General features: G+C 52.6%; 1 protein-coding gene across 1 annotated transcript in view; it reads left to right on the top strand.

The window, feature by feature from the left end:
• The window catches only part of MMD2 (monocyte to macrophage differentiation associated 2), a 45,941-nt gene that overhangs the window by 14,671 nt on the left and 18,511 nt on the right, over window positions 1-12,759 (top strand). The window contains exon 2 of the mRNA XM_045541245.1: window positions 11,075-11,156. Coding sequence (XP_045397201.1) covers window positions 11,075-11,156 — 82 coding nt within the window. The remainder of the gene's footprint in view (window positions 1-11,074; window positions 11,157-12,759) is intronic.

The raw sequence follows: 12,759 nt of genomic DNA, 5'->3' as shown, positions 1-12,759 counted from the left end.
GCTGGCAGTGGGGGTGGAGGGTGGTTGTGCTACAGGCTGGGCCATGCATTTTGGTGACAGAGCCCAGGAACAGCAGCCCCCAAGGAGCCCCTGCACGCCAACACCCCTGCGTCAGGGTTTGGATCTATCCTGTTGGCCACCTTTCTGGCTTCCTTCTCCTCATCTGAAAAATGGGCTTAATGACTCCTGCCCTACGAGCTTCCACGGGCTTCAGAGAGAAGCCATACATACACTACTTGAGTTTCATTTCAGCCTGCACCAGGGAGAACATCAGTGAATGGAGCAGACGTGGCCCCTCTTCAGCAAGCTCCTGCCCCGTGGAAGAGGTGGGAAGGAGCTTGCAAACTGTGAAGTGCTGTACAAACAAGCCTGCCTGGGCTCAGCAGTGTCCACAGATGGGACTAGAGTAATTCCGAAGCAATAGCACTCGCTCAGAGCACTGTGGCTGGTGCCTGTGGTGGTCAGCGCATACCTGCAGAGAATCTCAGTTTGGGTCTCCCCAGTAGCACACCCCAGACAAGGAAGGATTCCAGGGCAAGTAGTGTGTCTGGGAGGTGGTGATACACCAGCAGGGGGTGGGGAAGTGAGGACAGAGAGGGGATTGCAGGCGGTAAAGCATTTATCTGGAAGCAAGTTGCCCTGGTGGAAGCAGGAGCTTCGTTCTTCGGGGGCTCCCTGGGAGGCGGCATTATTCCAATGGAGGATGGAGAAGCTGGGACGTTTGGCAGCTTCCTGTAAGTCACTGGTGGAGGCCGAGTCCTCGCATCGTTAACTCTGGGCATTTCCAGCTGCAGGGCCAAGTCCCCAAGCTGCTCCTGCAGCCAGAACAAGCCCCACGTGTGGAGTGTGCAGCCCGTGGGCTGAGTGCTGTGGACAGGGGGTGGGCAGTGCCTCGCCCACGTGGGTGGGCATCAAACCCTGGAGGGCTGGTTACAAAGATTGCACAGGTGGGGGCCACCCCCAGGGGTTCTGGGTCAGAAGGTCTGAGTGTGTAGGGGGGATGAATCTGCATTTCTAGCAAGTTCTCAGGTGATGCTACTGCTCTAGGGACTCCACTTTGAGAACTGCTGTCCTCTGGCATCATGCCCGGGTTTTCCTTTACTGGACTGGACTGCATAGCAGGGACAGAGCACAGAGTCCCACTGGGGTGGCTGGCTGGACTTGGAGCCTGGGCTGTCTGGGCCAGAGCTTGCACTGGTTCTACAGCACCCCCCAAACCGCCAGACACCCCATTTAATCTTCATAACTACCCAGAGCAGGAGAACACGGTGTTTGCTACCTGCCAGGGTGGCCTTGGACTCCCCTCTCCTGTGTGAACCTCAGTGTTCTTGTCTGTAAGATGGGAGCGCTGTGTCATCCTGGTGTGTGGGGGCACATGAAGATTCTGTGACATTGCCCTGGAGGAGGATGGAAGCTCACTTTTTCTCATCTGTAGTGGTGATAGTCTTCCGGACATATGTCCTGAGTGTTACTGGGATGGGGCCACTGCGGGCGGGGGTGAGGAGCTCGCCTGTGTGGCACACCGTGGGTCTCAGTGGACGATGGATGGACCCGTGGGCCCTAATGGCCACTGAGGGAAGGAGGGAGAGCCACCATGAGGGGCGGGGAGCTGGTGATCCTGCTCTGCTGGTGGCTCACAATGACCTTGGCCAGTGTCCTGCCCTCCGGGTCTGTCCAGAGTATGCTGGGTCTTGGCTCTCTGATGTTGCCATCCGCTCTGCCTTGGCAGGTGGGAGTCGCTAGCTGGGAGTTCCGGCCACCCCTCCCCTGCACGGGCTGCAAGGGGACAATGGTGACAGTGTCCTGGGGCTTTGGGGTGGACAATGAGCAGGGCCTGCGTGGACGACACAGGCACCTGCCCGGCTGCAGGGACTGCCCAGACCCAGAGGCCGGCCCTCATGGCTGAAGCGTGGCGCTTCCTCTCCTGAACCCTCCCGGTGAACAGCACAGAAGCCGGGGACCCCTGATGCCCACAGCAGCCAGGCAGTCCCCAAGGCCCATGTTCTCTGCTGCAGAAGTGCCCCCTCAAGGGGTCCCCAGGCTCCCAACAGAGCCCTGGTTCTGTCACTTACTGGACCTCAAAGCAGGGATGTGATGATTTGTCCCTAAAGGAGTGCGGGAGGAGAAAATGAAATGACTGGGGTAACCGCGAAATACGAGCAACAACAGTGCTTTGTCCTCAAGCCACCCCCTTCTTGGGCTCTTGTTCTCACAGGCAGCCTGTGAAGCCTCTAGAGCAGGAATTTTCCAGAAGGATCTGAGGCTCAGAGAGGTTGAGTGCTGCTCCATGGCCACACAGCCAGGACTGGGCTCCAAATCCACAGCCTTTCTCCCTCCACCAAGTGGCGCGCTGCCCACACCCCCTGCTTCCTAGTGGGGGCGCTGCGGGGCTCAGGGTGCAGCAGTTGGGCCTCAGTCTCCTCTTCTGTGAGGTGGGGGCCCCGGTGTGTAAGGGGTCACTGGCTGTCACGGAGTCAGGACAGAAAGTGCAATGGGAGAAAGAAACGCCCTTCCGCCTGCACCATGGACCGTGCAGCACTGGGCATTTCTAGAGTCCTTTGTCTGCTTTGCCTGAAGACTTATCAACTGCTAAGTAACACTGCCCCCCCACCTGCCGGTCTGGGACTCTGATTGGCTGCTGCTGACGTCATAGGAATAGCTGGGAGCTGATTGGTGGGTGAGAACCCCAGGCCAGGTGGAAGGAGGGCTTGTCGGTCAGGGCCAGTGTCCGGGCCTGTCCACGGGGTCTGGCCCATTAGGCAGCTGGGGGTGAGCCCTCGTCCTAACCCACTCTCAACGCCGGCAGCGCCCATGGCTCCTTCTCACCCGTAGTCTCCCAGGGGCTCCCGGAGGCAGGGAGGCAGGGAGATGGTCCTCGCTGCAGAGACGGGGACCCTGGACGTCCCAGAAGAGATGCTCGCACAGTGCACCTGCCCCTGGCCTGGCCCCTTCCACCCGTCGCTCAGTTTCCCCTTCCTGTTCCCAGCTCGCTCTCTCCCGGGATTTTGATCTCATGACCGTTCCCAGGTGGCACCAGCCCAAGGACTGTTTCCCAAAGACCGAGCCAAGATGCCACAGGCCTTTCAGAAAGGGCCTTGAATTCATGAATGGACACAAAGGAGCAGCCCGGGGCCAAGCTGGAGGGGGCAGGGAGGCTTAGCAGACCGGGGCCAGCTTGGGACAGACAGACAGACAGACCCCCTTTGTCTGGGAGTCTGGGCAATCTCTCTGGTCCTCTGTCCAAGGTATGAAAGGCACCAGCTCAGCCCGGGAGGGGTGGCACACCAGGAGAGAGGACCTGCTTCTGTCTGGGGGCCACAGACCCCAGCCGGGTCAGGCCAGAGGAGACCCAGGAGCTGCAGAGCTGGGCTTGGATGAGGGGCAGGAGGGGAGGGCGTGGGGACTGTGTGCAGACCTGGCAGCGAGGGGCACCCCTGCACATCCTCTTTGGTCATCCCCCACCACTGCCAGGGGTAGCCACTATCAGCCTTGTGATCCCTGTTCTGGAAGTTTATAGAAACAGAATCTGAGTGTGTGCACTGCCATTCAGCATTTGTCTGCTACACCTGTATTTCTGCGTGCAGCTGTAGTTCTCACTGCTGTCTGGTGTTCCGTCGTGTGAATGTGCCATGGTTTACTTCCATTCTACCGCAGATGGACATTCAGGAGGTTTCGAGGACGCTTTTCAGCCAGCACCTCCCCTCTGCAACTCTGACGCAGCAGGTTTGAGACCGTCTGGTCTCAGATACTGATTTCAAAACTAGACTTTAATATTTAAAATGTTTTTTGTTTGATTAGATTTTTTAAAGGTCACTAAATTGATAAATGAACATTGTAGCTGGTCAAGGGACACAGATATGCATAAAAAGTAACTCTTCTCACCCCCTTCTCCCCTGTCTTTCCTTTGGTTTGTTTCCTTTCATACTTTCTGCTTTTCCAAGTCAGCAACCTGGCCTTGTCCCTTGCTGTGGTTTCAATGTTTGTCCCCTCTGAAACTCTTGTTGAAACTTAATCTCCATTGTAGCGGTATTAAGAGAGTGGGAAGTTCCACTATGGTATTTGGGAGGTGGGATCTTTGGGAGGTAATTAGGATTAGATAAGGTCATGAGGGTGGGACATGGGTGGCTTTATAAGAAGAGGAGAAGAGATCTGAATCAGCATGCTCGGTCCCCTCGCCCTGTGATGCCCTGTGCCACCTCGGGACTCTGCAGAGAATCCCCACCAGCAAGAAAGCCATCACCAGAGGCAGCCGCTCGACCTTGGGCTTCCCCGCCTCCAGAACTGTAGGAAATAAAACTCTTTTCTTTATAAATTACCCAGCCTCACATATTCAGTTTTAACAGCAGAAAATGCACTAAGACACCCCTTAAAGATTGTATGACTATGGGCAAGTCACCATGTCTCAGGAGTCTGTCTACTCCAAAAATTCTGTAGGTTTCATGCTGAGACTGTTTCTAACGTGTCATCTTGAGTCTGTAAGGACTTAATAAATGCTCTGAGATGACTGATCACTCATTTATTCACTAGGCATTACCTGTTGCTCACTGGGCTCTGGATCAGTACCAGGAAGACAAAGATGACTCAAGACCAGTTCCCCAGGTTTGCAGTTTAGGGGAAGAGCCAGATGCAGAGACACACAGATACAAGGCTGTATTGTATGTGCTGTGATAAGGGTTGCACGGGCAGTTGTGGAAGTTTCTCTGTTTAGGAGTTCTCCAGGAAGAGAAAAGTTTAGGGATGGGAATTCCAGGCAAGCATCAGCTTTTGCAGTGGCCTAGAGGTGGGAGAAAGAAGTTCATGACCCATCCTGGACAGGGCGTGAAGGTGGGAGTCAAGGAAGGATTTTCAGAGGAGAGGCCATTTGACCTGGGCTCTGAAGGCTGAATAGGAGTTCTCTAGCCAGAGAAGAGAGAAAGGGACTTTCAAGCAGAAGGAACAATGTGTGGAAGCCCCAGCGGCATGATGATTATGGACCATGGGAAGAGCTTTCCTGGGGTGAGGAGAAATTGCAGGGTCTGAGTCAGCAGTAGGAAAAAAGGAAACAGTTCACCCTGGAGAAACACAGTCTTCTAGCTGCCTGGTACTTTTGCTCTTGGCCTTGGCACAGGCACTTGTGTTCTGGGTCCTCCAGGGCTTTGCCAGGGCTTGCCAAGACCTAGGAGTCTTGGTGTAGACTTTCCAAGGTGCGAGGGACTGACAAGGTTCAGAGAAGACCAGAGATCGTGGATCATGGGCAATTTGTGCCCCCAGTGCTCTGACCCACTGTCCACGCAGGCTGCAATTTCAGGAGCTGGGAAAGGGCTCTGTCCCTTCCCTTCCTTTGCCACCAGATCCATAACCAGTCTTCCGTCCTGCAGTGGATGCCCAGATACATTATACTATAGTGTAAAAGACTGATAGCAACCTTTCCCATCAGAACCACAGACAGGGCTCAAAGGGGACATGAGTGCAGTGGGAAGTGTAAACCAGAAGCCCAAAGATAACCTCTCCGAATCCCTGTATAAAGTGAGAATCATGATCTCTGTCCTGCTCAGCTGACAGTGTCGTTGTGAGGGTCTGAGCTGAGGAGCATGAAACCATTTGGGGAACTCTTAAGCCAGAGATCGCGGCCTCTTGCCTGCCCTGTGCCCGCCACAGACATTGCTAATTCATCATCATTCATTTCCCGCCATGCCTGGATTCACACAGAATCCTTTGCAACACAGCACTCCAGGCAGCCACGTCAACCCATCGGGGTTGGCAGGTGACTTGGAGCCTGTTTGTTGCCCCAGCTGAGCCAAGTGTTTGTGCTGTGGTCTTGGGGTCTTGTGGCTTTTCTGCTGTTGTGGCACATGGCATCACCACCGTCCCCTCTCTGCTGGGCTCTCCCTCCGGCCCCCTTGTTCTCAACCTTGGCTGCACATTGGCATCACTTGGGAAGTTTTAAAAAATACTGGGTCCGTGCTTAGCTCCCAAGCTCGTGCTCTCCTGTTGGGGTGGGACTTCAACATTCTGTCCTCGTCTCCTGCCAGCCTCTGGATCCTGGCTCAGTTTGGGAGTCCTCCATGAGGCCACAGCTTTGTGGTCCTCTAAACAGCAAGGCCTGGCCACAAAACGGGGATTCTGTTCCCCAGAGTAGAGGAAGACAAGCCTGTTTCCATCCTTTGGTCTAACCAGTGATGGCTTGCTAGAAACATCGGCTCTTTCAAGAGAAATTTCCCACAGCCATGGGCTGCCTCTCTGACTGCAAGCTCCCAGTTTCAGCAGGGCAACATAGTGAGACCCTGTCACTACAAAAAATTAAAAAGTTAGCCAGATGCTGTGGTGCACACCTGTAGTCCCAGCTACTCAGGAGGCTGAGGCAGGAGGATTGCTTGAGCCCAGGAGTTGAAGGCTGCAGTGAGCTATGATGGGGCCACTGCACTCTAGCCCAGGTGACAGAACGACCCCGTCTTTAAAAAAATAAAAGCAAAAAGCCAAAAAAAAAAAATAAATAAATAAGTAAAAGAAACCGAAAAAGAAAATTAAACAAGTTTGTCTTAGATACATTTTAATAGAAAATAAGTAAATCCTCTTGGCATTCAAAGCACAGGGTTTTTTTTTCCACCTAAGAATGCACTTGGACTTTATACAATAAAAATTCTCTTTAAACATCAGAATAAAAAGGCTGTGCAGCTACTGTATGCCTCCCTTTCCATGACATTCTGGAAAAGGCAAAGCCGTAGGGATGGAGAAGAGAGCAGGGCTGGGGCTGGGGCTGGGCAGGGGTGTTGGGTACAGGGGCAGGAGGGAATTTGGGGGGATGACAGACTCTTATTTGTCTTGATTGTGGTGGTGGTTACAGGACTCTACCCATTTCTCCAAACTGATAAAGCTATAGCCAAAAAAGGGAAATTTTACTGTATGTAAATTAAACCATAAATTAAAAAAAAATGAATTCACCATCTTCTTAAAATGCTCTACTAGAGTTTATGAAGAAAGGAATTAGGCCACAAGGGGTTAAAAGAGGAAGTTCTTCAGTCCTTGGAGTGGTGGGAACTCAGTTCCTTGGGCGCTTGCCCGCCGGCCCTGTCTCCGGGCCTCCCTGTCCTCCCTGCCAGCATTCAGTGGTGGCAGTGTGACCGAGGGACAAGGGAGGTCTTGTGGAGCTCAGAAATAAATAAATAACTGCCTGTCCCAGGTTGCCACGGCAACCGTGACATCACCCTTGGACCCTGTATGGCTGGCACTCTTGGTGGCCTGTTGGCATTTGTTAAAGGAGCAGGGAAGATGGGGCCGCCAGGCCGCACCTGCTGACAGGCAGAGGAGAACTCCAAAGGTGGAGACTTGGTTTCCCACCTTGGAGGTTTCCCACCTGCGAGAAAGGTGCTGGCTGCGTCCCTTTGCAGGTGGCGCTGGCACCCCAGCCTGGGTTGGGGAGAGTAAATTTTCACGACCCTCTTGGGGGCTTCTGGGCAGAGTCCATCAAAGTTAACGCTGTGTGCACCTGTGTCAGTGTCCTTGGGCTGTAGTCACAGATTACCACACACTTGGTGGCTCTAAACAACAGATACTCGGCCGGGCGCAGTGGCTCACGCCTGTAATCCTAGCACTCTGGGAGGCCATGGTGGGAGGATCGCTCGAGGTCAGGAGTCTGAGACCAGCCTGAGCAAGAGCGAGACCCCGTCTCTACTAAAAATAGGAAGAAATTATCTGGACAACTAAAAAAATATATAGAAAAAATTAGCTGGGCATGGTGGCGCATACCTGTAGTCCCAGCTACCCAGGAGGCTGAGGCAGGAGGATCGCTTGAGCCCAGGACTTGGAGGTTGCTGTGAGCTATGCTGACGCCATGTCACTCTAGCCCAGGCAACAGAGCGAGACTCTGTCTCAAACAAACAAACAAACAAACAAAAAAACAACAGATACGTATTCTCTCCCAGTTCTGGAGCCAGAAGTCCAGTATCAAGGTGGGGCAGAGCTGTTCTTTGGGGAGGCTCTGAGGGCAGGAGAATCTCTTCTGTGTCTCTCTCCTGGTGTCTGGTGGCTATCAGCCATCCCGGTGTCCCCAGGCTTGTAGGTGCGTCACTCCAATCTCTGCTCCACTGTCACATGGCCGTCTTCTCCTTGTGTGTCCCTGTCCTCACACGACATTCTCGTGTGTCTCTCCTGTTTGTATCAGGGCCCTGGGCATGGTGGATCAGGAGTCTGTCCTACTCCAGCGTGACCCCAATTAATTACATCTGCAATAGTCCTGTTGCCAAATATGGTCACGTTCTGGGGTACCAGGAGTTAGGACTTCAACATATGGATTCTGGGAGGACACAGTTCAACCCATAACATTATTTTTGTTATTATTACTTATTATTTAATAAGCCAGTCTCTCCCTCTGACAATGTCCTGGGCCGCCCATGAGAAGGGTGGGCTAATGGGCTGTTCTGGGTTCCTGGGGAGGATTCGCTGGGGTCTCCATCTCCAGGGATGGGTCCTCCATTTTCTCTGTGACTGTAATCCCAGTTTTTCATCTGCCCCTGCTAGAGTGCCTGGCCACGGGGGATGGAGGACTGATGTCTGTCTGGCTTGGCTCAGAAGCCTGGCCCTGGGGGAAGGGTTTTAGTTTTCTCATCTGTCTAATGGGCTTAGCATGACCCTGGCCTGGGAGTCACAGTCACTTGACCACAGAATCATGTGACTGTGGGTGGATGCAGGATGCAGGCAGAGAACAGGCATCAGAACAGTTGGGTCGGGGGGACCTGGCTTGGACCCCTGAGCTCACCCAGGTACCAAGGGGGGCAGCATAGGAAAAGCAGACCCCAGGACAAGTCACAGTGTCAGTGTTGGGCAGAACGTCCCTCCCCGCAGCATTAGCTCCTGTCCTGCCCACACCAGCATGCATGAAACTGGCACACACAGGGTGCACCATAAATGCTCCATGAGCTGTCCTAGCATACAGCCAGCACACAGAAGGTATTCCATGAATGCTCCATGAACTGTACTTAGCATGGAGCCAGGATTCAGAAGGTGCTCAGTAAATGCTCAGTGAACCATATTGCATCGAGTCCTTTGTTCTGAGCCATACATTCATTTCTTATTTGGGGGATGTCTACAGAGTAATAATTAGAATCTTGGGGGAAAAGTCTTTGGCGTGCTTTAGTGGTGTTCAACCCCTCCTTGTGGAGCATGCTAAGCAAGTCCGGGGAACTGTCCACTCACCCAGTCCTGAGCCCAGGAGCTGGTCCTGCCCGCTGGCCTGGGAGCTGCTGTGTGCAAACCCTAAGTCCAGCTCTGGATGCCTCTTCCCCACCCAACCAACTTTTGCTGGACTTCCTACCCGAGTCACAGATCCCTGCACAGGGGCACATCACAGCAGAACCAGGCTTTGGAGTCAACCAGGGCTGTGTGGAACCTGGTCATCTCGTTTCCTGACCTTCCTATCCCATAGCTTTTCCATTTGTGAAATGGGAAATAGTTCCACACGATGCTCCGGTGAGGATCAAACAGGTGATCCTTTAAAGATTCCCCAAAGACACCAAAACATCTGGAATGTTTATTTTTAAGATAAAGTCACCTAGCAATTCCACGTGTGGATCTGAGTCCTGCAGAAACACATGCAGATGTTCACCAAAGGATGTGCACAGAACGTTCCTGAGCGGAGTTACACATCACAGCCCCACGCAGGAGTGTCTGCCCGCAGTAGACTGGAGAACTCGTGCCTGGCGTGTTCATATTCACAGTGGGGAGTACTATTTGGCCGTGAAAACAACCGATTGCTGTATCCAACAGCATGAACGAATCTCACGAAAATCACAGTGAGCAAACCAAGCTGGACGTGAAACAGTGTGTGCTGTGTGGGTTCATTGATAGCAAGTTCAAGGACAGGCAGAACTAAGCCCGATGACAATGCCAGAGGGGGTTTCCTCCAGGGAAAGATACCCACTGGGGAGGGGTGTAGGGCACTGTTGGCCGCTAGATTAATATTACTACATTAGAGAAAGAAATGATTTTAGGAGTTTTGTAAGGCTTTGCCCTGAAGGAATATGTGAACGTGTTAGTTCGCATATCAAAAGCTGCCTGGCCTAAGGAGGGTGGTCTCAATGGTCAGTAGCAGCTGCTTTGCAAGGTGACGCTGCAGTCTCAGGCCTGTGGTTTTTGCCTGCTTTGAATGACAAAGCAGGTTTGCATGGAGCCACCGGACGGGAGCTGATCAGAGTGCCCACCCGAGAGACAGACACCTGTGGCTAAAAGCAGTTAGCCCAAGGGACAGCTTCTGCTGGACTCCTGAATACCGGTCTCCATCCACAATAACTAGATAAAGAAATATGGAGCCACTATGTCTCTGTTTAACTCTTCTGCTAAAGTGATAGTTTTATCTTAGAAGTTTGTCCTAGAAAGATTTTGTTACCATTTGTTCACATAGATAGAGTTAATTAAGGGATCTATAGAAGCCTTTTGGGAGACTTTGAACCTAAAACGAACTACCTGTTATTATGTAAATCTGTTACCCCTGGCAACCGATCACTGTACCTATAAATACTGATGTGAAACTTACTCCAGGCCACACAATTGACTGGAATATTGTGGGAACCCCCGAGTACTCCCTTTTTTTCTATTTTCATAAATCTATTCTTTATAAACTGTACTTTCGTCTCTGTGTATTGTTTTATTTCTATTTTCTATTATTTCCTTATCCTTTGTGACGACCCCTGCCTGAGGGGCCCGATTCTTTGCTGGGAGCGTAGCTAACTCCCCGCAGGGCCCTTTCTGGGGGGCAGGAAGTGAGCTGTGGCTCCTCCTGGGGGGCAGTTCTGTGTCTGTGGATGGAAAAATTCACCATTTAAGTTACACTTCGAGAAAGTGCAAAACAGATCTGAAGAGAATGCCACATCCCAGTATTTAGGAAAGTTTTGTAACAAGCACCCCTGTGGGATTAGGCACGAAATATTGGGTAGTGCAAAAACATTTACTAATCAGAGAGAGAGGGAGGCGGGGGGTGGGTGGGAGATGGGGCAGAGGAAGGGGAGGGCTCTCCTTTTCCCGCCAGGAGCAGGGGTGGGGGGTCTTCAGGCCTCCTGGGAACTCCAAGCCGAGCTGCTTCTCATCCTGCCTCTCATTCCAGGTTCATGAACCACCGCGTCCCTGCCCACAAGAGGTACCAGCCCACGGAGTACGAACATGCGGCCAACTGTGCCACCCACGCTGTGAGTCGGCTCTTGGGGGGCTGAGGGCTGAGGTGGGGACACTTCCAGGTGGGGGCAGGGAAAGCAGCATCTTTGCCTGTGGAGAAATTCAGCCTGTCCTCAGTGGCCTGTTCCTCAGGTGTCCTGTGGCCCTCAGAAGAGTGAGTGGGATCCTGAGGGAAGGTCATTGGGTAAGTTGGACTGGGGTGCCGAGCATGCTCAAGAACCTTCCGTGGCTTCCTAGTACCTAGTGCAGCATCCAGTCACTCTAGCAAGCTCCCAGCCAGATCTGAGCCCGTCTGTCCACCCATTGCCTGAGTCCACGCCCTTGCCTCCAGGTTCCAGCACTGGAACCACTTGCTGTTTCCTAAAAAAAGGAGTTGTGCCTTTGCAAATGCTGTCTTCTCTGCCTGGAATACTCACCGTCTCCACCCCAGCCTCTCCTGTGGAAGCCTTTTCCTCATTTGTGGCCTTGCTGAAATGTCCCCCCAAAGCCTTCCCATCTGCCCAGATTCTGGGAAGCTCTGGTTCTACTTCCCCACCCCCAGGCACGGCAGCCCCCACTATTCTGTCTTATGCTGAGGTGGAAGGTACCAGTCCATCGCTCATTCACTCAGCAAACAGCTCCTGGGTACCCTCAAGGCGCCTGGCGCTGCTCCAGACCTTGGTCATGCAGATGTGAGTTTAAACCAAATCCCTGGTGTCAGACGCAGTGGCTCACACCTGTAATCCCAACTGTTTGGGAGGCCAAGGTGAGAGGATCACTTGAGGCCAGGAGTTAAAGATCAGCTTGGACAACATAGCGAGACCCCATCTCTACAAAAATTTTAAAAATTAACTGGGAGTGGTGGAGTGTGCATGTGGTTCCAGCTACTCAGGAGGCTGAGGTGGGAGGATCTCTTGAGCCAAGGAGTTCGAGGCTGCTGTGAGCTATGATCTCATCACTGCACTCAAGCCTGGGTGACAGAGTGAGACCCTGTCCCAAAAAAAGAAAAAAAAAAAAGGAAAAATTTTTAAAAATTAGGACAAAACATAATTAGGGTCTGCAGCCTAATGAGAACTATGTCCCAAAATTATGAAGTAGCGTGAGATAGATGCTAATTATTTTTTAAGGTAATGTAAGATTAATGAAAGTAATTTTTAAAAGTTTACAATTCCACCCCTTTCATTGGTGCTTCCGTCTTGCCTGTTGCTGTCCAGTCTGCTGTGTGCAGATGTACGCGTGGGTGGCTGATGGCCTTTTATTAAGGAACTGTCCCTTCTGCTTGGTACACCACTGTGGACCCTTCCTCCCTCCATCCCCGCCTGGTCCGTGGTTCCTGGCTGGCAGGGTGCCCCCTCCTTTTGCAACCTCCTCGGGCTGGCTTTGCAGCGAGATTTCTTTTCAGGGAATCCTGGCAGGTGCACATGGTTGGGCTGGGTCCTCATGTGCCTCCTTCTCTTTAGGCTTTTGCCGCCTTCCTTCCTTCCTGCAGTGTTTATTCATTAAGTGCCTACTGTGAACTGCTAACCTGTGCAGCTCACGTCTCATGGGCAGACAATGAATGAGTAAGGCTGTGATACAAGTGTGGGGACTGCTGTGGAGAGAAGGCACAGGGTTTCATGGGAGCAGATAACAGGAGGG

Source organism: Lemur catta, chromosome 2 (assembly GCF_020740605.2).
Source record: "Lemur catta isolate mLemCat1 chromosome 2, mLemCat1.pri, whole genome shotgun sequence".
NCBI classification, from domain to species: Eukaryota; Metazoa; Chordata; class Mammalia; order Primates; family Lemuridae; genus Lemur; species Lemur catta.
Note: the sequence above shows the minus strand (reverse complement) of the source record. Positions and strands in the feature narration are given on the sequence as shown.